Here is a 27,299-nt window from a genome sequence, read left to right on the forward strand (position 1 = left end):
CGCTTCGTCAATAAAGCAAACCCAATCCCGCCGCTAATTTGCTCGGTTAATTCCGTGGACGAAGGGAAGGGTATGGAAACGGTCGGTGCGCCGTTTCGTGGGAATAAAAATGAGAGTGAATCAGGTTCTTCACCCAGCGCCGGATTTTACATCCGTATCGTTAAAAATGTCTGCCTGACATATAGTCAAATTTCAAGCAGCCCGAGAGAATTGAAATAATTTAAATTGCGTGTCTCGATATTAAATGTACCAATCGATTTCGTTCACAGTTCAAAAATGGCCTGGTTAAAGTTGACATTAGTCATTCAAGAGGTTCTTGTACTATTTCTCACGTAAATATGGTGTTTGTTGAGACGTACCTTACATCTGAATTGAAGTCTTCGGAATATTGAATAATTTTTCACGGTGGGCAAATTTGCCGACCTTTTTTAGGAAGTTTCAATATTTTTTAGAATTATGACCGACTTTAGATTTTCGTGAAGTCACGTGTACTTGTACTGTCCCTGGACTTTACAATGATACCGTTATCGCGGTAACAGCTGCAGTTGACATTAAAGGGTGGAATTTTCATTTTAAGCGGCCGAGCAAACAATCGATCCCAATTTCGCCTTCAATTTCGCCGGCCCCTTTATCTTCCAAGAAGATAACCACCGGATCGATCGAATCGCCAAAAGAAGAGAAACGGAGGAATCAATTGAATCGAATATTGAAATCGATTTCGCGGATCTCAGGACTCGATTCAACGATCTCCAATCTTTTCCACCAGGTCCTTTTTTTTCATTAATTAATGCATTAATACCTTTAGCAAAAAGGACGTACATCATCTTCATGGGTTACGCTCTTTCAGGACAAAGCCTGGAACTTCTTCCTTTCTTCAAAGAGAAAGATAACTGGCATAGTTTAAATTCTTTCCATTTATTTTGACGTTTGGTTCGACATATCTTAATTTAATGGCAAGCAAAATTGAAACGAGACCTCGTCGACGCCATTTTCACATCCCCTTAAGGCGGGCAAATCGTGACTTTTAGGGCATCGATTTATTAATAAATCATAGATAATGCACAAATACACGAAATAATGCATTAACGAATCATAAATATCGTGGCCATTATCATGTATATTTTTTATTCAATTTAAAGGAACCTCACGATTTCGTATGCCTCTATGACAATTAGTCAAGGGGATTTTATATCCTTCCTCGTTTCGATCCGGGGATGAAGCTTCTCCGGCAGGGAAAGCGGGGCTCGACGAGTGGTTAGTTTCGAGGTGCGATCATTCTTTGGTAATACCTATTTAATCAAGGAGGCCTTAAGGCGTGCAACAGGGGTGACTGTAAGAGACGGCTCTCGCCCGTAAACGGGGTGGCTTTCCGAGAGACTCGCCGAGGAGGCGCTGGGCGAGAAGGGGGCCTTAATTTCCTGTAGCACTGGGGCTTATCTCTTACGATTTACCGACTGCCAAGAAAGTTCCCCGCCAACTTGGCCGGCCCTCTCTCTCTCTCTCGAGTACTTAACAATAGACGAATTCGAGCAAACTTTCGCGCCTCCTGGCCATGGTCGTCCGTAGTCGGTTTCGAGCGACGACTTCACTCGAGTCCTTCCTGTCCCAGGATCCTCTTCCTTTCAACACCTTGACTTTTGTCCCTTCGCCGAAATTAACTTCCTCCGATATTGTGGGTTATCGAGATCCGAGGCGACTATTTTTCTTAACGATGCATGGGAATTCAATTGGGAATGATTCTTTGTTTCATAATTTCTTTTTTAATTCGCGTAAGCTCTTTTACAAGTCGATGGGGCGCCAAGGGTAATCCATGCTTCTTATTTTTGACGGGAAATTTTTCCGGTAATTTTGTATCGTTTATTTATTAAAATTGCCGACAATTTGTACATGCCATGTACATACAATGTTCATTTTTGTTCATACAATGTTCATTTTTGTTCATACAATGTTCATTTTTGTTCATACAATGTTCATCTGTACATACAATGTTCGGTTCCTCGGAAATGACTTCGAAACGAAATAATGTTCCAGACTGGGAGGAAATGCGAGCGGCAACTCCGTGCGATACGATTTCGCCCGAAGCCTCGACACCGCGTTTCGGTATTGTCATTCCGCTTCCTCTGTATCCTCTCTTTCCATGTGACATGTCCAATCGGAGCGAATCGTAGATGGCCACTTATGGCCGAGGCACTCCCTCTTAATTTCCGGCGGCAAACTCGCCGAATTCCGGCCCCGGCTATTTCCTCTGACACTTCCTTGATTTAAATTTCGAGAGAGGATCGCTTTTCCATTTCTCGTTTGTTTATGCTTTAGGGTGAGATGAAAGGCGCTGAGAAATTTATTCGACTTATGTAAAATTAAATATTCACCTGTACCCTTTTTCGTGGCAACGCCATTTTTTAACACTCAAGTGACAACATAAGCTGGCTCATGTTATCAACATTGATATTTACGTTGAAATCTGTTAACCTCCACGTTTTGAGTAGTACCACGTAACCTCCAAGTTTCAATGTAGTACCATGCAGCTGTTGTATAAATATAAATGTCGCTAGCTGTTTCAAATGGTACACGAGTTAAAAAAATCTTCTTTACCGAAGTCGATTAAATTTCTCCTCGTATTTCGCTGCACATCTTTGCGGGTAATCTCTTCCCGTCCAGACATCGATTGTTCCATGTTTTACTCTTCTTAAGCAGCATCGGCAATTTTCCTACGAAGCCGAAGAAAATAAAAACAATTAACAGACACGCGGACGGTTAAATAGGAGATGAATGCACGTGCTCGAGGAACAATCGGAGAGATCCTAAATGATCTTGACGTATATGCGAGAATCTTTCCTCCCATTTCGATTTTCAATCTCGGATCTGCGCGACAATACCCGAAGTACTCGAGTGCCGCGCTATTTCGTAGCAATCGTGGACGTTATTATGCACTTTTTCTTTATTCTCTGGGAAATTGTCAGGCGAGGAGATTAAACCCTTAACGGAATTTCTCTTTTCCAGATTCGAGACTGGCTTACGGTCGAAGAAGAGATGCTGCGACAACAGGCAGTCGTCGTCGGCGACGTCGAGGAAATCATCCATCTCCTCGACAAGCAGAAGGTGAGTCTCAGTCTTGACGAGATCGTTTTACTTTTCACGTGGAAATTATATCAGGCTGAGGAATCAGTTCCCGATGTTTTAATTACGGTGCGTTACATTAACAACGGCGGGAACTTATTCCTCAACTTAATATTTCCACCATGGCGAGCTTACTTTTGACATGCCAATTTTATATACGATATAGCAGTTTTGCCTTGACGCAGCCGTTTTATTTTTGATACGATAGTTTAATCTGGACACGGCAAATTTATTTTCAATGTGGCTGTGTAGTCTTGAGATGGCAATTTTATTTTTAACGTGGCAAGTTAGTCCCTACGTGAGATTTTTTTCTGGACACGGGTATTTAGCCTCGACCTGGTAGTTTTATTTCTGATCCCGCAGTTTCAGTTTTAACGAGGATTAAATCGCGTACCTGTTGGTCCCATTCTTTGCGACGATTCCCCGGGAACGACTGGCGAAGTCAACAAAACGGGTGTTTGTCCCGGAGTGGCGATTACGAAAGTTTCTACGAGTTCTCGTTCGGCTACGTGCGCAAATACTCTGTCTAAATACTCCACAAAATGTCGCGCTTTGATGCTCGGCTCACGTTTCTCTGCGAGCAAGTTTCTCGCCCCCCGCGAAATTACAACCAAATCCGGACCTGCACGTCCCTCATAAATTCGGCTCTTATGCAAACACGGAGACGAAACGAATGAGTTTGACTCGTCAAATGTACGTCCCAGCTCCCGGGAAAAGGACCAAAGTGTACAATATGGCGATCGAATATGAGATTTTAATTTACAGGATGATGCCCTTTTTTTTTTTTCTTTCTCGACGTACCTCGACTCCGTTTTTTATTACCTGGTTACCTGTTATTTAATTTTTATTTCTTATCTGAAAACTCAATCAGCGACCGTGGCCGTGGTTTGGCGAAGCTGAAATTAAAACATTTTGACGTTTCGTACATATAGGACGACCCTTTCACATCATGTTAATAACACGTAATAATTCTCTTTAACTTGAAATTTTCACTTCCGCGTTCACCCTTCACATGCAGCGATGTCATTTTTTTTTGTATAAAAATTGAAATTATTCGAGCTTCGCGTTACCTCGTACATTTCGATGTTTTTTTTTACATCTGGTGATAAATTACCAGATACACGATAAAGGGGTAAAGAAGGGTAACAACCCGAAGCCCGACTGGGGCACCTTACCCTCCGGTTTCTTCATGTGAAGCCGCCGGTAAAACTTTTCCCTGCTTTGCCGACAGGGTTCCTGGTCGGGGTTTAACCCCCTTCCGGTACTCTTTCGGTACTCGCAACTGCGAGGGTAAATCGATATCCACCCTTAGCTCTGACTACCCTTGACTTTGTCTACCGTCGACAAGTGATTCGGATCTCCTCAAGGGTGGGATCCGTCAAGGGGTTGTACCAACCGAAGTTTCGCGATGGGGAAGGTCGGGAGCACCCTCGCGCCCCAGAAGGGGTGCGCTTTAGTACCGCCCGGGGATGCTCTGACATTGACATTGGCATTAAGCGGTCAGTGGCCTCTGCCACACCTTTTTCCCCGTTTCCACGTTTTCCCGATTTTTCTTACACCACCGAAATCCGTCCTCTTTCGGACACGTGTTATCGCGTCACATTATAAACTACATCCTTAAAAATATTCAGTAAATACATACAGGCATGAAATGGAATGGAACATACGCGAATGGAAATTGCGTAAATTAAGTCTGTGATTTGACCACTTAACTGGATATTAGTACGCATTTATTATAGACTTCTTAATAAATTAATAATTTTTAAACATCAGGTTATTACCGTAGTAGCACACAATAATTTCTACGAATTGAGACACGATTGTGGATTTCTCCTTTCATATTTTCCGTATTAAACAGTGACGTGAATGACGCGTGAATTAAATATTTAATAAATGTCAGTGGGCTCATCCTCGTGCTATAAGAAATTAATATCGCGGGGTTGCGTGAATTGACCAACTCCACCTGGTTTAACCTGGATTACCTATCAGCCGCGATAAAAATCTGTTTCCAAAGGTGAAGGTCGGAAACACTCCGAGGTAGAGTTTCCACTTTAATGTTAACATTAGAATTGACATTAAGCCACATCGTTAACAGTCCCTCCCTCTTTCGATCCTCCTCTCGTCCTTCGATTTTCCAAGAATATCTGACCCGAGATTCCCGGTGACATTAATTCAACCACCGGCATTTACCTTGCAAAACTTCACATCAGAATCCGCAATTCTACTAAGACGCTAAATTTCGATGAATTTTAAAGTCTGCACCAACCCCTCAGCTAGCGTATCAAGGACCCTCAAGATGAAGTCCAACTCCCCGAGAAACTTAATTGTTATCGGCGAAAACAAGACCACCAGTTCCCATAAATTCTGAAAATTCTCTGCAGCGACCTTAGAACGTAGTTAAATATACTCCGAAAGTTTCGATCTAACGAAACGTGTAGCTCCTTTTTTTCTTTTTTTTTTTTTCTTAAATCCCCAAACATCACTTTACTTTTCGTCCATCGACATTGAACCCCTTAAGAATCACCCGTTCCCGTAGATTCTCAGAGTTCCCAGAGCAAAGGGCAGCGACCGGGTACCTTTGATTCGGAAAGAAAGGTAAAATAAGAAAATGTCCGTCCCGTCTCGTTAAACGAGAGGGAACATCTCCTCGGCCGACTCCAAGGAGCGAACCTTTATTCCTCCGCTATCGATCTCCCTCCCCCGCAGCTCGGGGCATTCGAAAGCGAGTCATAATCCTTTTACGGGGTGGAATCTTTATTAAGCCGCGATCGAGGGGCGGCGGTCCATTACCTAGTTTAAAACGCCTCCCATTGGGATTCCCACGGCGGGTGATCTCGTTTGATCATTTGAGCGATGCCCGGGACTTCTTTGATAGCGCCGCTCGGGGCGGCTGATAGGAAGTTATCTCCGGGGCCGGTGCACTCTCTCCCAGCTATTCTCGGTATCGATTTTGCGCCTCGGGAGACGACGGGGTTCGGTACGAGTCGGGGGTACGGTGCCATTTCGTCGGGAGGGGTGCACCTCGAAGAGGAACCGAAGAGGCACCGAAGGAGGGAGTCGTCCCTCTCTTCAGACGGCATTGCATTAATGCGATAATGCAGGTATGCATATGCATCCCCGCGACTCGAGCCCCTCCTTTGGGGCGCTTAGGTGGCGCCTCGTTGCATTTAACGGTCGTTAGTGTAACACCGCGATCCGTAAACGGGCGTTGCGCGGACATGGTGGGCGGTTTGGGGGAGGTCTTCTTGAAGCGGAACTTCTTATGCACGGAGGGAAAAAAAAAGATTCGTTAAACTTACATGAAAATCTGTAAGATGTACAGACTTCCTCCGTTGAAATTAGGACGGTAGATTATTTCGGTTAGCGTTAAGGTAACGCTTCTGTTACTCAAATCCGTAATAATTGCGGATAAATATCTATAACGACTACGTATAAGTATTTGAAAGGAATCCGTAAAGTCTGCAGATATTTTTCATTGCACCTTGAAATTTTGTAATACTTTAAATGTACCAGTTTCAGAACTATTAATTTTAACAGGCATCTTCATTTATTTAATCGAGGGTAAATTTGTACTCTTTCTGTTTTTTTTTTTTAATTCCACAACTTAATTATCATCCCTTTATACGATGGCCTCTCATTTCGCGACTCCCACCCTTTGCCGACATCGATCTCTCGAAAGTACCCCCGGGCTCTGGTCCGTGAATTCGTTCTCCCAGGGGGAGGCAAGCCCGGGATTTTACATCCCCGCAAACAAAGGGACGCATTTCGGCGAACAACTCCGTCACCGCGCAAAGAGGTAAGACCTACGAGTACCGAGGATAATTGGCCTGCCGACGATTTACGGGCGCACCGACTTCGCGGCTCGGGTGTTATCCCTTAAGTTTTTAAGCAGCCCCACTATTGCCATTTCCTTCCGGCCATTATTCTTCCCCCCGTTTCCTGAAACGAGGAAAAAAGGGCAGACCGCAAGGGACACGAAAAACCTGGCCCAGTCGAGCTCGATAGCACTTATCACGAATCAACGTTTTACTCGTATTTCCCAAGAGTCGCACTATAAAAAAGACGAACCACTTTTATTTCCCTTTATTTTTTTTTTTAAGGTGAAGCGAATCATTCGGCTTCGATAAGACACTTTTTCCGAAGGGTGTTGCACCGAACTGCCTTAGTACCATGTCTCTACTCTCCGTGCCCGTTGCGACCGGCCAGGCTTAAACAATTCGATCTTATATAAATCGACTAAGTTTCTCCGCGGATCTCCCTTAATATGGAATTTGAGGTATTTATTAAAAAAGAAATGAGAAATTTGAAGAGAAAAAAATCGTAAAAAAGGACAGAGGCAGGCGTTGTTCGGGGCAGGCCGGGCGGATATCGGGAGCCATATCGGTTGCCCCGGTGTTACCGAGTGGCATTATTAAAAGAGCTGGGGCAGACAACGATGTGATTAAAGCTGCTCGAAAACAAAGGAGGTTGTTACCGCGGTGTTGCTATTGATTTCCGATTGGGAGCGAGGGTAGCACCGCGGAGAGACAGAGAGACAGGAGATTGGGCTCGCCGAGAAACGCTGGTCTTCGTATTCGGCCTTTTCCGGGAGGTAAGCCGGCGTATGTACCTGTACATACATGTTCCTACGTACAGGACACATGGGAGCGGGTCTCCGCATCCTTGCATCCCTGCGTCCCTGCAACCCTGCATCTCTACATCTCTACATCTCTGCGTCCCTTCGCCCGCGTGGACCAGCGCTCGCGCCTCCACCCCGGCCGGAGCTCTATGTACATGTACTTTCTGCGTACGTAACTTCTGGCCCAATTTAAGCACTGGAAAAGGTAACTCGGAAAACGGGACAGATGTCGCGCTCGTAAAACCGAGCCGAATTATGAGCCTCCCTCTTAACCCCTGTCTCGTTACACCCTCTGCACCGGCTGGAAAAGCTCGCCCCGGAGAGAGAACGAGAGTCGGGAAGAATTTTTAAATTTCATACCCACCCCCCCGGGGCAAACCTCCGAGACGATACTTCGTCGCGAAAGGGGGCCCTTTCAGAATCACCTGGGACTTTCGTTTTCTCTCGTTAACTCGGTCCCTTTGCCGGGGATGAACACCCTCCACGAGGGAGACGCGCCCCTGCGCTCTTCAACGGCGCTCCGAGAGTCGTTTCGATTCATTTTATTCTTTCCGTTTCTACGCTTCGAGTGGTCTGTATCTTCAATGGGAAAATGATTTTTGTGACATTCAGAGAAATACGAAATTATTCCGCGGAGTCGCGTCGTGGGGTAATGTGACGTTCTCCGAGCATTTAAGGTGAAGCCCCCCTCAAATCGGTCGACTCGAATAAGACATTATTTTTTTTTTTTTAAGGGTATTGGATCGAACTGTCTGAAACTTTGACATAAGACTCGCGAGCACGTAGGAATTATCCTGACACTGAATTTTTGGAGTTTTACTTCGATTTTCTTATTATTGTCAGGAAACGATATATGGATTATGCCATTTAGTACAATACTCAATAGAATTCGGCTTAGTTGTCGATATAAAAACGAACGCCGGCAACGTAGGTATTTAGAAAAACCTTTTTTACCGACGTCGATTAAGTTCCTCGACGTGTTTCACATCACTTTAACCGTCTCAAACCTATGTAAGAGCAGTAATTAATTTCCCGCCCCGAAATGTAGCTCTCTTAATATGTCTTCGAAATCTCAACCAAACGAATCCATTGCTTATCCTTTCTGGCGAAGCTTTTTTTTCCGAAAGTAATTTTGAAATTGTTCATCCCCTCGTTGCATTCCCCGGTGTTTTATTCAGAGGAGTTCGCACGTCGTGAAAGATTTGTCGTCTTTGAAAAAGAGGATGCCGGGGGGAGGAAAAAATTCGATATGTAAATATCTAGACCGAATCGCGGCCGAATGCCAAATTTTTCATCGTCGAGGGTCTCTTTCTTTCTCTTTTTTTTTTCTCTCTCTCTCCCCACGGGAATAACGAAAATGCGTAAAAAGCGAAACGGTCTTTGGACACGCGAACGAATCGTTGCGCGGTTACGTGCGCGGTCGGGGCTCGTGCGATTCTGTGCACCTTAATTGCCAGGGCTTTCGTCGATATCGCGGCGTTTCCGCTGCGGTAACGACGCTCGTCCGGAATTTTCCCGTCGCGCTCGCGGAACGCGCGGCTGCGTTTCGCGTCAAGTACGTATATGCACGTGCAGGGTCGCTCATATATTTTGGACACTTGGTCGAATTCCTGAATTTCATGAAGAACGAATCGACGAAAGAAATTGATAAACAATGAGAGTAATAAATAAATTAGTGGATATACAAAAATAAATGAGAAAACTGGTCGAGGGTACTTTCGCCGTTGCGACGTAAAGAGTCTTAAAATACATGAAATTAATTATTGCTATAAAATTTGTATGGTAGATTAGCACATAGATAAACCGATAAATAAATATTAAAGTAGATTACTCGACATCGTGTGTATAGTTTATACCATTTGAAATTATGAAATTGTAGTTGAAGCATTTTTCGACAAATTAGGAAATGTCCCAAAAATGAGGGGGTGGAAAAGAAACCCCTGTTACGTTCCTCGCGCCGATTTGTATTCTGCTCCGATAGGTTTCGAAGATAGGTCGAGCCTCCGTACTCGAGTGGTCAGCCGACTTTTACTGTTTTTTGCGGAACCACCTCTCGACGGGGGTTCGGGATAAATTTGCATCGCATCGAATTCAATTACCGTCGAATGCTGCGCCTTTCCCTTGTCGTCCGATAAAAACGTTTTCGCTCCGTGTCATCGCCGATATATCGAGCACGGTGAGCGAATCCGGGATTGGCGGAAAAGTCTATCGTGGCCCGAAATCGCGTGGATGGTCCTGTAAAATTGTTAAAAATTTATACGCCCGTACCAGTTGAAAGTTCGATCTGAAAGCAGTTGAAAGGTCGATCTGGCAGAGGGATAATTTTGAACCTACCGGGAACCTCTAATTATAGAGAATAGGGAGAAAGTCCTCGTTTAAAATTAAAAATGAAATCTAAACTTTATGCAGAACGGCTACGTAATACGCCAAAATGTAGCCCAGAAGATTATGTACACGTTTATGTCGACAAATGTTTAAAACGTTCCCTTTCTGACTGCATACAAGTTTTTAAACGTTTTAAGATGAAACTTTGTTCGGGAACTTTTTCCCACCCTGGAGGCTTTAAATGTGTTTTAGAAGAATTTAAAGAGAACTTCTGTACAATCTGTACAGCTAAGAAAATATTATAATTGTATAACATTTCTATTGGAAGCTTTGTTCAGACATGGTGTACTAGTTTTATAACATATTTTTAAATATAACGTATTACATATGTAGGTTTCTCATCACCTTAAATTGCGACAATAATCGAGTTTCTCGCGCCTTTCTTTTGCACGTTTCATGTAAGTCGTTTCAATTACGAGTTGTTAAGAAGTTGGTGCAGTTCTTGGATAAAGATATTTGCGGTACCTCCCGCAACGGTTGTCACATAAAAATCTGGCATTTGTTAGAGGGCGGTTCGCCCCTTGTGCTTTTACGTTTCGCGAAAACTTACACGGCTCCCCGAGGAAACACTTCAAAGGGAAGTTCCGCAAAAGTTCCGCGTCAAAGGAAGCGAGGCCGAGCATTTAAATACCGCGTTGCTTGTACATTGCACTCCGGGCTGAAGATAAAAATTTTTCAATTACTACTTCTCCCGTAAAAACCCTCGCGGGCGATCTTTATGACTTTTTGGCCCACGTTGCTCGACAACTTACGTACTCACGTTAATTATGCATGTCGAGTGGCTTCGCGGAATTTCCAAAAATGTGAATTAAACATTTCCCTTTTTTGGTACGCTGAGAAAGGAAATTCAGCGAACCGAGGAAATGTTTCTTTGTATTGTTCCAGAGATGTAATTTATTAATTCCAAAATTAATTATCTTAGGAAGTTAAACATTTGAGCGTAATGTGAAGAATGTCGGGGGTAATTTTTCTGTTATATTATGGAGATACGGAATTTACGATTTAAGTTGAAATGGAATTTTGAGCTTCCTCTTGTGCAAAGATATCGGTCCGCGACAGTGATACGAGTCCGTTGACTTTTCCTCGTCTTTTATGCGTTTCGAGCTCATGCACCGAGATTTCACGTGACACGCAACCAGTCCAGCAAGTGGCTGCACCGTCGAGCATATAAACTTTAAAGTGGTACTTGGACACTTTTGGCCTTTCATCGCCCTCCCGGGCTTTTACGACATTTCGAAACATCTGCGCGAGTCGTCGCTCATCTCGCTTGTTCTGCAAATCTCTCGTCCCGACAATAAATGAGAATAATAAATAAACAGTTATTGCGCTTTAATAAATTTAACCGATTTCCACGACGATTGGTTTCTCTAAACTGACTCGGATCTGTGTCAGAAATTAAACGTCCTCATCCACGTCGCTCATCTCGTTTCTTCTGGAATGATTTAATTGCGATTGATAAATAAGTACAATAAATTAGGAGTTAATGCACCTGAATAAATTTGACCGATTCTCAGAATTATTTGTTCCAACCGACCTGAATCCGTGTCATGAATAAAAAGTCCTCATCCACGTCCTTCAGCTTATACATCTCGTTATTAAAGCACGCCGAGGGAAATGAATTACGCTAAGAAATTCCATTAATATCGCGGATGTTCTTACTCTCGACCTCCTTTACTTAATAATCGCATTCACGGCATCGCGAGTTGGGTTACAAAAATAATTACAAAATTAGGTCTCGATTAAATAAATTTTCTTAGGAAAAGGAGTTGCAAGGCATCGCGAAGTAAAAATTCCAGATTAAGTACGCTGTCAAAAGAGATACTACAATTATATAGCATATTTGCAAGAAATTCATAAAATGTGTCTTAAATTTAGTACATAAGTGTATTCATTTTCCTCCGCAATTTCACAGTTTTAACATGTCACCAAATTGTGAGTTCATTTCGAAATTTGTGACAAATGTATACTAATTCACTTTTAGGACATTAAGTGTATAATTCCCCTACAACGATATGTTCTAAAAGTGCAGGCAATTTTATGAACATTTCTAACAGGGTAGGGTGCAATTTTCGAGAGGTGGTCTCGTGGTAACTACTATAGTTCTGTAGGATCATGCCAAGAAATTTGTATTCCGCGTAATTAATGCCCATCCTTGCAGTTATCAAGCTCGTTAGCGAGGCACGTCGAGGACGCCTGGAAGACGAATGGCAGGAGGAATTTTAATTAATTCGGTAGATATTTCTACTTTCCGTCGTCTCGAAGATAGTCGAGCTCGCAGCATCCTTGCTCTCGTTCTTCATCTCGCGTAGATCAGCCTCGCATTTCGGAATGAATTTCATCGTGCCGTTTCCCGGAGGCGGTCCGGAGAAGTGCATCTCGGAGGTCAGGATTTCTTATCGCGGGGTGAAGCTCCGTTTCCTTCTCCGAGGGGATGATGTTGTTGCCATTCCGCTAGATTTTCCATTCACCCCTAACCCGATCCTCCCGCTCTCGAGGGCTGAGAGTATATAGAGGGTTGACGTCGCCGCATCTAAGGGTGGTTGCGAAAACGTGTCACCGAGTGATAACTCCCGACCAATTTCGATTGAATCTTGAGGGATCGTTGCATTTGACGAATCGCTTTCCCTAGAGTTTCAGAATGGAATTATGTGGGGTTCGAGGGATTTTTTAGAATCCAGAAATCATCCCTCTCGAGGACGGGTGATTTCTCTCGATTTGCAGAAATGGGGAGAATCTCAGGTCTTGATTTTCTTTTGTTGTTAAGTCGATTTACGCGTTAGACTTCTCCTTGAGTTCCGGGATGGAATTATTCAGGATTCGAGGGATTTGCAAGAAACAAAAAATCATCCCCCTGGAAGACTCGTAGTTTCCCCCGAACTGTAAAAATGGGCAAATCCCAAGTGTCGCTGATTGTCATTTTCTAAAATCGATTTTAGGGGTACTTGCGTTGGATTTTAAATATTATAATGGATAATACAACTCGTATTGATCGTGTATTAAATTTATAAATAATATTGCGAAATTCAATAGTCTGGAAAATAATTTTCGAATCGGGTGACCTTTCCGTTTCGGGAGGCTCGCAATTAATATCTGAGAATGTTGCACCTCGTATCGATTGTACATTAAATTTTTTAAATAACATTGGCAAATTTTATGGCTCGAGGACGTTTTGAACGGAGGATGTCTCCTCGCTTTCGGGCGGTTCGCAGTCCCCATAATGTTTTGGCATTCAGCAATTACTGTGCCATCACCCAGGGTGAATGCGGAATACGCATCGTCTACGGGGCTTGAACGTCGATTCGGAAGTAGCGAAAGCTTCGAACCGTCCACGATCGTCTCTTTTCGAGTCCTTCGATTTTCACTTTCCTCGCAAGCTCATCCAGCACGAAAACTACCGTCGTTTTTGTTAGCGAACTTTCGTCTTTCAATTACAGCTAAATAGCGTGTGGCCTATCACTCTTAACGATTTTCCCTAAACCGAGAAAAAATCGACTTCGAGGGAGGAATCTTGGAACCGAGGTCGCGTGCAAGTTATCACGTCGAGCTCGAGGGGTAATTGCATGCAATGTACGTGCATACCGTGCATATGTGCACGGTCGTGGGTACAAATTGAATCTCTTCAAAGACCCGGCTAGTTCGCAACATTCTGTAACGTAATGATAGGCATTTGGATCACGGGGTCCGGGTTAAGTCCGATAGCATTGACCAACCAGAAGTACTCGCGGGGGTAGTTTTGAGCACGACATATGGGGAACGCTTTAAATCGGTACTTAAGGTGATGTGAAAGTGGCGGTCTTAGCCTTGGCTGTCGTAGTGAGGAACAAACATGAAACCAAGACCAAGACTCTAATAATGCCAGGTTCAAGACCAAGACGTGAGCATAATTGTAAGGCCAAGCTCGGACCATAATTGCAAGACCAAGACCAACGCTCGACTACGTATAAACCCAAAATCAAGACAAGAAAGATGAACAAAGTCAAAACCAAGATATGGTCTTGGTCTTGACTTTGTTCATCCCACCCGGGATCATAGACCACGCACAGTGCGTGTACACCTTCGGGAAACCGTTTGGCCCAATTTGAGCGAGGTTCGCGCCGTTCGCTGCGCGGCCACCCTCTACCCTTCGAGTTTGCAACCCCATCGACGGCCACCCCATGGGACGGGGTCGAATGGGACGGACGGATGCAGACTCGATGGTCCGGAGAGAGAGGAGACGATACGTGGCCGAAGGGAGAAAGAGATACCACCCTGCTCCCTAACTCGTAGCTACCCCTAAAAGCCCTGCCGGATGGCCCACGCAGTCAGTCCTTCGACGCTCCTCCGTCGAAATACACGCGTGCGTCGCGACGCATCGCGTCGGCACGCGTCGCGAAGTGCCAGAACTCGTCTAGAAGGTGTCGCGGCTGGTATTTCGGAGTTCCCTAAATTGCTTCCTCTGTCTATGGGGAATCCCCGTGAATGTAATGACGTCTGAAACATTACCACGTGAAAGTGGAGACCTCAAGTACGGCCTTGACATGAGATCTCATATTTCAAATTTCTTTGTAAACATTTTTGAAACGTTTCTACGTATTAATGCTTTACCGACCGGCTAATTCTGACAGAAATGGCGAACATGGATATCGTAAAACCGATTAATAGGCTTCTGGTTGGCAAAGGGTTAAATTTCATAGGTGCGATAACTTGCTTTAAGGTTTCCATGAATATACGGAAGAGTTTGAAACGATTCGGTACTTTCAGTTCGTAGAAAAGTTTGACGAACGATTGACTCTTCATATGCCACCTTCGCATCCCCTTAAAGACCGAAATAAATCGGTCAGAAGGGTTGCAATGGCGGCGCACCCCGAAACACGCGACAGGTTCGTTGCCCCCGGTTGGTTTCCTCTCGCAGCTTTGTTAGTCCCGCGGCTACGACGGCGGGAAAAAAGAAAAAGCGAAGCGGGCAAACGCGGACGGTCGGCAGGAAAGCTGGATATCGTGCTGTCTCCCAACGCATCAGCATCAGCCTCTGGAAGCTCGCTGAATGCAGCCGAGTGCTTGGACGAGGCTCCGCCGAAATGCACTCGCTTTGCATCGCGTGTCGGAGAGATTCGCCGATATTTGCCTCTACGGGTTACCCGAGTCTGTAGCTGGCTCGCCAAAGTGAGAACATACGAGTTCCTTGTCACCTGTGCGCGAATTGCGCCCCGAATTGCACCCCGACACGACCCTCCCATCACCAAAGTACACGGGTACTTATCACTTGTCTATACCGAGGAAAAAATCCCCCGAACCAAAGAAATAATTTGATAATTCAGAGAATTAATTGATAAATCAAATAATAATTCTTGGAATTAATACAATATTTCCTTGATTCAATGACTATCTTTTTCTCAGGGTGCACCGAGATAGCGGTTTATTTAATCCAATCAAAGAGACAGGTTTAAACTGAATTTATTAAAGCAACAGAATTATTGGTATCCATCGACGAGATGTTTAAATGTATTTGTTGTCGGTTAAAGAAATCGTTTTCTCGGTGTAGGAGGAACTCCGACTTGCGTGAGATCGAGTCTCGTTTCCGTAGCGAGAGCTTTTCCGCTGGTCCAACGAGATCTAGTGCGGGGACTGGATAACGGCGGAAGTAACCGATACGCCGAAAAGAGGAAAAAATTGGGCAAAAAGAGGAAAGTGGAACACACCTGAGAGGGAGATAGAGACACCGTTCTCCGACTTAAAAGCCGCCTCTCGAAAGCTTTTCCGGATGCCGAATGCACCCGTGCTATTCGGTTTCGCCGAAACACTTTGGCTGCTCGTCAGTTGTTCCCGGTCCCAGGGATGGGTGTTGGATGTCGAATTTTGGAAAAGGGGAGAGTGGGGAATAAACTTTGGGCATAATAGAAGGAACGAGGACTTTAAGGAGGAAGGAACTTTGGAGCTCCGGAAATGACTCTTCTCTCCGTATTATTCCATTATTGCCCCGATTAATCAGCCCTACGTATTCCTTGCGCAATCCCTCTTTATTGCGCTTGCCAAGGGTGCTCTTCGCAGCGTAATATAAAATTTCTGCATAACTGTACCCCCGAGAGACTCGCTCTATATTATCTTGAGTAACCGTGGAGCTCGCGTGTTCTCGATATGCAATTTTTCCTTCCTTAATACTCCTTCATAGGCTGCTTCGAAAGTCGCTTTCCGTGTCACGAGAGCGTTTCCTCGTCAATATTTAAAATTATTTGGAAATTTTATTCGGACATGGTATATTAATTTTCTAACATGTTCTCAAATACAATTTAAATCCGTTGAATATTTCTCGCACTCTAAAATGCCTCTATAATGCTCCCCGCCAGAGCCACCGATACTTCTTATATCTAGATCAAATTTGTTTAATAATAATTTCATACATACGATCATAAAATTAAAAGCTCGCCTAAACAAAATCACAAACGATATGTGCCAAATGACTTCCGAATATCAAATTTATAATTTTTCTCCGCAATTTCATAAAATCACAACGCGAAGTCATAAAATTATAAATTTATTTAGGCCATATTCACACAAGACGTGAAATTTATAATTTTACTCCAACTTTACGCACTAAGAGTGTCTGGATTTAATGAATTTTTCTTTCTAACAGGGTGTATAAAATAATTGCTAGCGGGTGACGGTCTCTTTTGATTTGTTTTTTTCTCGTTATCAACCTTTAATGGGAGGGGGGACGGGGAGATATCTCGTCGTCCGTCAGAGATGTGTTAAGACGCAGAAAATATAGAAAGAACTAGCACGTGAGGGGTGTAGACATATCGCCGGGAACCCATTACCTTCGGTGCTGCGTATCGATTTTCCGGCTCCGGGAAAAGCTCGGCATCGCGAAAGCTCCTCTGTAAACTGTAGACCGTCTTCCTCAAAGCGTACCTCGGCCTCTCGAGGTGAAGTGAAACGACGCGAAGTAAAATGCCGTAGGAAAATTTCGAAAAATTCACGAATCTACGAAATTTCATTGATATCCTTCGTATCTTTGATATCTCCGTTGCTTCCCTTTTACGCGTTTTATTTAGAGTTTCGGAACTGCGCAGACGCACACGAATTAAGGAGCCCTCCTAGTATTGACTGGCAGAAAATAAAAGATGATCCTTGAGTTAAAAAAAAGAAACTCCATAGTCACGTGGTGATGTTTCAAATGATTTTCTGCACTCCGTTCGAAGAAAAGTTTTATAGTCATGTCATTTCTTGAATCATCGGTCCATTCTGTGCCGTTGATGACGTTTTTTTTTTCTGTGAGCCAGCAAAAAATGACCCTGAAGAATAGTGATTACTAGCACGTGATGGGATGATTTGAGTTTCTAAGTGCTTTTGCGCAAGATATAGCAATAAACGCGCGTTAGGGCACTCTTGAGTTCGGCCCCTCTTGGAGGGTGCAATTTTTCACGCGATGGACCCAAAGGACCTCCAACCCCATGCTTCGGGGACATCCCTCTACACCGGCACCCTGCAACATCGTTTCAACGTAAGTGGACGAAAAACAATAAAAAGAACGAGGGCTCTCACTTTGAAGCTTGCGACGCCTTTGTATACGGAGCTTCGTCGATAGCATTGCCCCAAAGCCTCGGAAAAAGCGTTCCTTTTCTTTTTTATCCACATAAGGAGAGGTACCAATTCTTGTTACGGATGCAAGTCTCTTTATTCATACTCATTTTTAAATGTTCTCCACGGTACAATCCTCTGGATGTTTAAATAAGATCGCACCCTGTATATGTTCTCTTGATGATAGGCTTCCGTAACTTTAAGGCTCTAATTTATCTCGGCATAAGGTGTATTTCAATTGTTTGCATCCTAGTCTTGAAATGGGTATTTCTAGATAAACGAGACTGTTGCGCCTCCGATTTCACAGGAGAAAAATAGAGTCCACGTGGTCTGTTCATTTGGTGTTACTTGCGGCGGAAACTTGAGCAGCGTATGGACTGAAATCGTTTTTCCTTCGGACACTCGGCGTGTTCCCTTTGTTCCGTCCTTTTTTTTTATCGGCGCCACCGTAATCGATACAGTTATGAAAACGGATATGACGGGAACAATGTAAAAGTAGCGTGGTCTTTATAGCCCGCGATAAAATTCGCTTCCCTCCGCATGTACGCGAGATTGGAGAGCATCGGAAATGGTCCACTATTTTTACGTATTTCAGGGAGGTCTGTTACATGACTTTTTCTCATAAGAATTAAATCAGATGAAACCACTCGAGAGTCGTTTAAAATTAATCCTTGGAATATTCGTATAAAATATTCCTTTATCTCGTATATACCTCATATTTACCTCGTATGAAGCTGATTAAAATTTGAAGTATAATACCAGAAATTAATACCCATTATTAACCCATTTATTTTTATAAAAGAAGAATTTCTTCCAGAGTACTTTTATGTAAGATGCATTTATCGAATTTCGTGGACGCACAGGGGCGGCCAGTTTGAAAATCGGGAAAAGGAAGGGAAACGGGGTAACAGGGTTGGCCGATATGTTCGTAACGATTTATATTGAATAAAACATGAGCTGATCGAGTAAAAGTTCGGTCCCGAAGTGCGCGGCCAGCTTCTCGTCCTGAGGTTTCCTCAGGGCGTCCTCCCCTCCCGCCCTCTCTCTCTGATAATGAACGATATTACTCTGGTAAGATGCATCGCGTCGCTTATGAGGGGATATTTCATAGTTGGAAAAGTTGCACGCGCGGGAGATTTAACCGGCCATTTATCTTCGGGACGCCGGGCGCATTCCTGGGTCCCGAGGGACCCGGTCGGCCGTTCGCCATCTTTCAATTACTTTTTAATTACATTTTCGAGGATGGGCCCAGCTGCGCGTTTCGTTCCGGGCATCCCGAAAATGTCTGATTTCCCTTCTCGTTAGTCCCGATGAAGTCTATTCCGATTGTAAAGCTTCAAACGCGTCGGTACATCCAGTTCGTAGATGTTTCACGAACGATTGACCTTTCAGATGCCACTATCACCTTAAAAGAAGAAAAAATCGGAAGTTCACCCAAGATCGATAATTTCGACTCGGGATCCGATTGCGTCCGGGACGAGTCTCGAGTTTCCGCTATTCAAAAGCTCGCGACGTTTCGCCATTTCCTGGGGAAAGAACCTTCGGATACTCGAGCCCTGTCGTCCTTTGAAACCCCCGGAGATGGTGGGAAGGGCTGGAAGTCATTTTGGAACACGCCGGCTTACCAGCCGGAGGTGGAGGGAGGACTCCTCCCGAGGACGTCAATGTCGGTGCTTTGTTGCGCATTTTTCGGGATCCCCTTCATCTCGGCCTGGTAACGTTAATCTCGAGCGGAAGGGCTTTGGGGGGATCGAAATTTCAATTTTGCTTGAAAACGGGGAGGGCCGACTCAAAGTCCTCCCTCGCGACTTGAAGTCCTCCATCGTGCCATAAATTCGTTTGGGAATCGGACCCCGAAGGGCGCTGGACCGTTTTTTACGGTAGGATGCAATAAGGTAGACCACGGAGGCGTTTTGTGCCACGTCCTTTACCCAGTGCACCGCAATTTAATTAACGCTCCACCCGAGGCCAAAATCTGTATCATCAGGAACGTCGGAAAACCGCAGACTCTGTTCCTGACCAGCCGTGGGGCATTCTTGGGCCGTAATAATGGATAGTTCCATCTCTCGGCTTTAAATACCGCTCGTGATCGTAATTAACTTCCCCGTTGTCGGAAAAAATGTTGGAGTATCGGACCCTTCTTATTTTTATCCCTCTATTTTCCTTCAATTCACCAGTAATATTGTTGCAGAATCAAACTATAAATTGTGATCCTTTAACAAAAATCGAGTTAACGGGGTCAAATTGTTCAGCTTACCAGTTCTTTTTCTCTCAGTGCACGACGTCTCGTTTGTATACTTGTTTCCGTATCTAAATCTGTCCTTTGTATCTATCTGTACTAGTGTATCTTTTATCTTTTTATTTATACCTAAATCATCGTTACTATTCCTTGCTTAAATCGAGAATGACGCTTGTGGCGTCTTCATGGAATTAGGCGAAATTGACCCCGAAAGCTTCCCCGATAAACGATTAGGTCCGTGGGCACGTTCTAATTAAAAGTTCGGACCGGAAACACGCATCGTAGAGAAAATGGAATCATCGTTCCCATTCCTTGCGCAATTCGAAAATGACGCTTGTGGCGTCTTCATGGAATTGGGCGAAATTGGCCCCGAAAGCTTCCCCGATAAAACGATTAGGTCCGTGGGCACGTTCTAATTAAAAGTTTGGACCGGAAACAGGGTCTCTATGATCTCTCTCCGAGTTCCCAGAGACCGCAGAACTGCCGGCAGTCCGTTCTTTGACCGACCCGACCGCGACAGCTCCAAGTCTGAGGATTTACCGTCTCGTGCGGTAAATGGCGGCCCCATGATCCATGGCACCGGGTCCAGGCACTCGCCATAAATTTCCCTCGCGATCCAGTAATTTGCACTTCGGCCACCGGGCTCGAGTGATCATCCCCCGGGACCCCCGAGGGATCCTCCGGGGATCGTCGGACGATGCCAGACGAGGGCGAATAATTACTCATTTCCGGGAGCCCCGAGGAGTCCTCGGTGAATCTTTAACGCTTCCGGCAAAAATAAACACCCCGAAGAGGCTGGATTCAGATCTTATAATCTTTTAATCTCGGGATCATCTCTTGGATGCAGTCATTCTCCTATTCTCGCGGAACTTCCTTATTCCGCTTCACTTCCAGCTTCGGACTGAAATTGGACTTAAGGGGATGTGATAGCCCAATCGTTCATGAAACTTTTCTCCGGACTGGATGTACCGAGTCGGTAGGAATTTTATCACGTGGGGATGGTTCTTAAGGAAGGTTCTGACCCCCTTGAAATTTAATTCTTTTTAACGTTTATTTGACAAGACTAAATTTCTCGACGGGTTTCACTTCACCTTGATCTCCAAAGCATCTCCCGGATGCTGCAATCTTTCTCCCATTTTTACGACAATCCTGCATTCGGCTTGATTTCTACTTTCTGTCCGAAATCGGACTTGGAGGAGAAAAATCGATACCAAATACCGTTTCACACGGTCCAAAAGGGGATGGCGATGGGGTGGGACGAGAAAGAGAGAGTCGGGGTGGCGAATCTTCTGAAATTTCTTCCTTTTGGCGATTTTCGTTTTTGCCACTTTTTTTTATCTTGTATGTTGTGGCTCTTTGTACGAGAACGCTTTGTACTCGGAGGCTTGATCAGGAGTAAAGGGTTTTATTGAGGGATGAAAGGGTGGGTGTTAACCACCTCTGGTTATATCGCTCGTCCATGATACGATGTTGGAAGGTACGTCGAAGCACATGGTCGTTTTATGGGGTATCCTATTAGTAAGTAATATTAAAGATGAATTACAGGGATAATATGTTTACAACAAATTTTTACATTTATTTTCTCCATAGTTTTCTTATTAAAGTGAAATTTATTGCGTTGAGGTAGCGTAAGTTCGAATGTTAGGAAACGCAGTAACATGTCTACGTAAATGTTTTCGTTAATGCTAGTGGGATATTCTCTCAGTTAATTATTGACGTTTAATCATTAACTACAGTTTCACTTCCAACGCATTTACCGATTTTCTTGTTTATTTTTAACCGGTTGGTGTCCTTTTTTGCAGAATGTCTTGCGCGAATTGGAGCAGAAGAAGCCGCAGCTGGACGAGTTGGTGCACACCGCGGAGAATCTCAAAGCTGACACCAATCGTCAACAACTTCACGGCAAGGGTGAGTGACTATTCATTTAAAGAGGCGTTAATCGCCGATCGTTAATCGCTTTACCAGCAAATAAGTCCAACAAGTTTGGACCTCGGTAATTGGTGCCAAATGGGCCGATCTGCGAAGCGCTGCGGACATTTCCGCGCGTCCGAGAAATTTAATTATCGCGACTCGATTGTCACCTCCAGTCGATTACTCGACCCTGGTGACTTCGTTGTTAATCAATCGGAGGTTGCACGCTTTCGATGAATGTCGAATGTCCTCGCAGAAAATTCCCAGTAAAACAATTGAGAGATTTGTCCCTTTTTTTTTCTCGTTACAAGAAATGGGGAAGAATAAGTGTTACACCTGAAATTGCAATTCTTTTTTTTTTTTTTTTTTAACGAAAGGCGTTGACGCTGACGGATGTTCTTTTTTAAAAGACCTCACGTTCTTCTGTTGCACCTTGCGCGGGGAAATCTATGTTGGGGTGGGAATGGACTTCAGAGGTGATATTTTTAATTATTTCCGAGGCGTCGCAATGTTCGCTCGATAGAGCATTGTTCGGTTCTTATTAGCTGTTGGACTCCTTGTTCTCTTGCGTGGCTCGCAGACAATTCTTCGGTCCATTGTTGCACCCCCGTTGTTCGGTGCAAGGATAGGGAAGGGTTGTTTGCCAGAGACCTTGTCATCGCGATGCGCTGTGGTTGCTGGATTTACGCATCGTCCGATGTACCAGGAATAAGGAAGAGGAATAAGAATATCGTTCTTTTCTAAATTCGAATCCAGCGACGCTAGACGCCCCTTAAGGTGATGCGAAAGTGGCGTCAAAGAGGTCTCGTTTGTGAAACTTTTCGCCGAATTGGGTGTACCGAATCGTTTAAAACTCCACAATGTGAACGTAGAGAGTATAAAGATGGTCCTGATACCCATGAAATATACATTGTTTAACAATCCGTTATAAAAAATGAAATTTCTTCGATGTGAGGACCTTTCTTATAGTCTCCATATTCACGGTGTAAAGTTTGGAATGATTCGGTACATTCGGTTCGGAGAAAAGTTTCATGAATTCTCGGATGCCACTTTCACATCCCCTTAACGAGAAAAATCAACTCCGAGGTTCTTAAAATGACTTAACCGAGACTGAAATTTCTGTCGGCAAACTACAGGATAACAAAAATAGAAGGTGGAGAAGTTCAACGGGGATCGATAATTTCGTCTCGGGGTGTAGGGAACGGAAAAGACCAGCAATATAACAACGTTTCTTCGGGAACCAGTCCTTGCAAGACCTAGTTACTTGCAAGGTGACCAACGCCAAGGAAAGCCCTAGTAATTTCCCCCGCAGTGGAATTACCGCCATCTCCGAGAGATCCAATTACTAGAAATTTTTCTCCTCGCCGTTTGCACTTTCCCAGCATTTCTTCCTACATCGAGTGTTTCTAATTTAATGTTCTCGTGTTTGGAAACGGGAACGGAAAGTCCAGATCAATTGGTACTCGAATAGAGAAAAAACATCTTTTAAAATTACAGAAAAATCTGCAAAACGTACAGATGCTATCCGTTGAAACAAGGACATCAGATTATTTCCGTTAGCGTTACGATAAAGCTTTTGTTACTTAAATCCGTAAAAATAGCAGATAAATATCGATAACGATTGCATATAAGTATTTGGAAGGGTTACGGATAAATATCCGTACGCTAATGGGACAGTTTTTAACCGTATCGTGAACAATTTTCTACGGATAAATTTCTAAGGCTCTTATTTTCCTCCATGTAGACGCTTTTTTTGTACGATTTCGATCGATTTAGATATCCGCAATAATTCCGTGGCGACCTCACCGATGGGAAGAATTTATTTCCTGACCCGACAATGTGAGCTCTCGGCCCTTACATATTCCCAGGACGAAGCATCGTTACGTGGCGAGACTTTACGGGAGCTTTCCGTGAAAAGTTACCCCGCTAAAGTCCAGGGTGGATCCTTGAAAGTCAAGCAGTCTCGGCGAGGTTCTCGCCGAGCTTCCTGGCTCTTCTTCCAGCGCTCCTCTCGGCGAAGTACCGAGACTTCGGGCGAACTTCTTTGCTCGCCTCGTTAGAGCCCGATGCAACTGAATGTTCAATTGTATCTTCGTTAGATGGATTTACTGCACCACATGCTTTTACTCGTGCCATAAACGGATCGAGCTTGAAAAGTTACTCGTTTCTTTTTTTTATGTCAAACTTCTTATGTCAGGACAGTAAGTGTAAATTCGCATGTTAAGAAATGATAGGTACCTAGGGAGGATCGGTAACATGTATGTTAATATTATATAACTACAATGCTAACAAGTTTGTATCAACATTACTGAACGGTAGTAATTCGACGTTATGTGATATTAATGTATCTTTGGAATAACATTCGTTACATATCATGTTATTCCAGTGTTATATGGAACATAGTGTGTTTGGGAGTGTTCCGCACGATCTTGGTACTTTACAAAAAACGTTATTCACGAAGTTAACGCTAATGCATGTCCTTTGTAATAAAGGATTTCCATTACTTACGGCCAGTGGTAATTTAAATTTCTCGTAAATGCATCTAGAACACGGAAAATATCGATTTTTTTTAAGAGCGTTTCTGAGATAAGCGATCACGCAACGAGGAATATCGTCGTAGCGAAGGCTGAAGCTCTTTCGGTAAGGAAAACTCCTCTAAAATTGAAGAACCTGGGACAACATCCTAGGGTCTCTATGAAAATGGAATCCCGGGAGACGCGATTCCGAATTTCCCAGAGCGAGAACGCTCTTCAGGAAAATCTCGTTTACAGTTCTTGACATGCGAGAGAGGGCCGAAGAACCCATTTCACGAAGCTCAGGTTCGCCTTAAAAATACTCGATCGCTGAAGAAACCTATTTTCAACGATTTTTAAGCCGTCAATAATTATCTCTCATATTTTCACATTTTCCCCATTTTTTTAAATTTTTTCCGCACTTCGCTATCAAAGATTTAATTATGGAAAACGACATAGATACGGTTCTCGCGCCATCGATTTAATAACGTGTACACTACCGCTGAGATATTTGCGGACAGTTCATATTTTTTTTTTGCAGAAAGATAAATAATATTTGTAAGCGTTACGGAACAAATCTGCAGATTTAATAGATTCCACTGTACATTTACATACGATAGATAAAATCTGTACATTTTACAGATTTTTTTTCTCCGTGTACCACGTTCGAGGAAAATTTACGAGAAAAATGTTATAAAAATGCAACGTTTTTTAAAATAGGGCATGACCTGTGTTATATCAATGTTAGTTCGGATTTAAATGACATGTCTCTGAAAATACTCGTGGAATAGGGCAAGGAAAAAGGGAGAGATGCGCCGGAGATGAGCCAGTCCTCGAATTTTCATGGAGATGGAGAATCCTAGGAGGCATATCTTCCGGTTTTCCGGCGCGCCTCCACTTTCCGGAAAATCGCGGTCGCGCTCGGTAACGCGTCCGGAAGAGTTTTCCGCGGAAACTAGCCGGATGGCAAAAAGGTTCTCCCGTTTTGCGGTCTCCGGACCGAGGGAAGCTGGGCTCCGCAGGGGGTCCTTCCGCTTTTGGGCATCACCGATTTCGGGCATAGATTATTATTTTACATTTAATCCGGGATATTGCTCCCCTGTATGTCCTTTCACGAGCGGGACTCTTTGAAGCTCGGCTTACTCCACTACACGGAGAGAAAAAAAAAAACCCTGTTGAAGTTACAGAAAAATCAGTCAAATGTACAGATTTTATCCGTCCAAATAAGGACAGCAGACTATTTCTGGTGGCGTTACTATAAAGTTACTATAAAGATTTCTTCCGTAACGGTTACAAATGTTTTTAATCTTTCCGGAAAAATTAACGGGATTAATCCGTTAATGGGACAGTTTGTAACCGTAAAGGATGGGTTTCGGATAGGCCATTCTCCGTCTTTAATTCCCGTTTTATAGGAAAAATTGCTAAAAAAACCACGGCTTCGGTACAAATTAAAAATTTTTTTTTATCGAAGTATATAACTTTTGGTGCAGCACAAAGGGGTGGATTTCAGATGGGTCGCTCCCCATCTTTAATTCCCGTTTTCCGCCCCTCGTCGGAGTCTCCGGACCGAGCCGGAGATCCTTCGCGACGAGCAAAGCGAATCTAATTGCCTGATCCGCTTTGGCGTTTCCGGGACGGGGAGCGATGGCAGCTCCGGCCCTCGAAGTGTCAACCACACCGTGGAAAAACAATCGGGGCTTTACCGGCAACCATTACCGCGCGTTACAAACGAATCCCACTCAAGATCGCATTAATGCACCGGGCGTTTCGAGCGACCGGGGGCGAATAAATTGCGCCCCGCTAGCTGGGATTTTTCGTTATTCCTCGTTTTATCCGCACCCCTGTAGAGAGCTCGTCGTCGAATAAGGCCGGTGGGGTGCGGAGTCGTCGCCGATGTGGAGAAGCACCCCGACCCCCTCGTGCGGACAATGGCCCCTTCCTTTGGACAATGAAAGATGCCAATTACTCGGGGTTTAAATACGCTGACTTCCCTGTTGGTTTCTGCTAATTTCTCGCTTTTATTTCTTATTGGCCACTTGCCGCACGGAGGCCTCTCCGCCCCCCGCGGGTGTTGTCTTCTTTATGACCCCTTCATGGAATGATTCTCGTGTCGGATGCACGACCCTCTTCGGTGACATTTCGGTAGTTACACATACTTTCGGTCAGAAATTCCCATTTCACTGAGGTTTCATTATCCGCCGAATCTGTTACATAATTCGGTGCGTGCCCTGTTAATTATAAAATTATAATATTTTTTTTTAAGAGGGCATAGGTAATACTTTGCATAATTTGTCGTCGGTTACACCTTCAGAGAGAGTACCATGGGGTTGGGCTTTCTTTGTTTTATATTTTCAATACTTATTGGAATTGATTTGGGTCGATGGAACGTGCCATCCGATTGGGGTGAGGACAATCAGCTGATTCGACGAGTGAATCGGCGCGGACGCGAAAGAAAGGGGATGTGATCGTGGAAACCGGGATGCGAAGGAATATAAGGGTGGTTTTCATCAACGGGCACCCGAGGGCTGCGTCGGTGCGCGAATCTCGAGAACACTCCCCCTCGAGAAGGTACTCTTCTGATAAGTACTCGGATTCAAGTAGTGGAGAAACACCGCGCCGTGTTTCTCCTATTTTCGGCCCGCCCTCGTGTGCTTTGCCTGTTTATGCCAGGACCGCCAAGATTGTACACAAAACTGTGAATTTCGAATTACCGACTTTAGTTGACAAACCTCTTCGAGGTGCAGAAGATGGCTGAACTGGCAGACGTTAGTTGGAAACTATTTGCATACCGAAGATGTTTCGAGGGGGCATTCACTCAGGAAAGTCATGGATTTTAATAATCGAAATGACGTGGAAATCATCTGAAAATCGCAAGCAGCTATCACTGGCAATTGTTGGAAATTACTAAAATCTTGACACAATTTTAAGGCCGACTGTCACTTTTTACCGAATCGCATTG

General features: G+C 44.1%; 1 protein-coding gene across 5 annotated transcripts in view; it reads left to right on the plus strand.

The window, feature by feature from the left end:
• The window catches only part of LOC105700682 (dystrophin, isoforms A/C/F/G/H), a 404,586-nt gene that overhangs the window by 113,396 nt on the left and 263,891 nt on the right, over positions 1–27,299 (plus strand). For all 5 annotated transcript variants that reach the window (XM_012426757.2, XM_023432800.1, XM_023432803.1 and 2 more), the window contains 2 exons: positions 3,001–3,099; positions 21,719–21,824. In XM_012426757.2, coding sequence (XP_012282180.1) covers positions 3,001–3,099; positions 21,719–21,824 — 205 coding nt within the window. The remainder of the gene's footprint in view (positions 1–3,000; positions 3,100–21,718; positions 21,825–27,299) is intronic.

This window comes from Orussus abietinus, unplaced genomic scaffold, assembly GCF_000612105.2.
Source record: "Orussus abietinus isolate OABI.00-Male unplaced genomic scaffold, Oabi_2.0 scaffold49, whole genome shotgun sequence".
NCBI lineage: Eukaryota > Metazoa > Arthropoda > Insecta > Hymenoptera > Orussidae > Orussus > Orussus abietinus.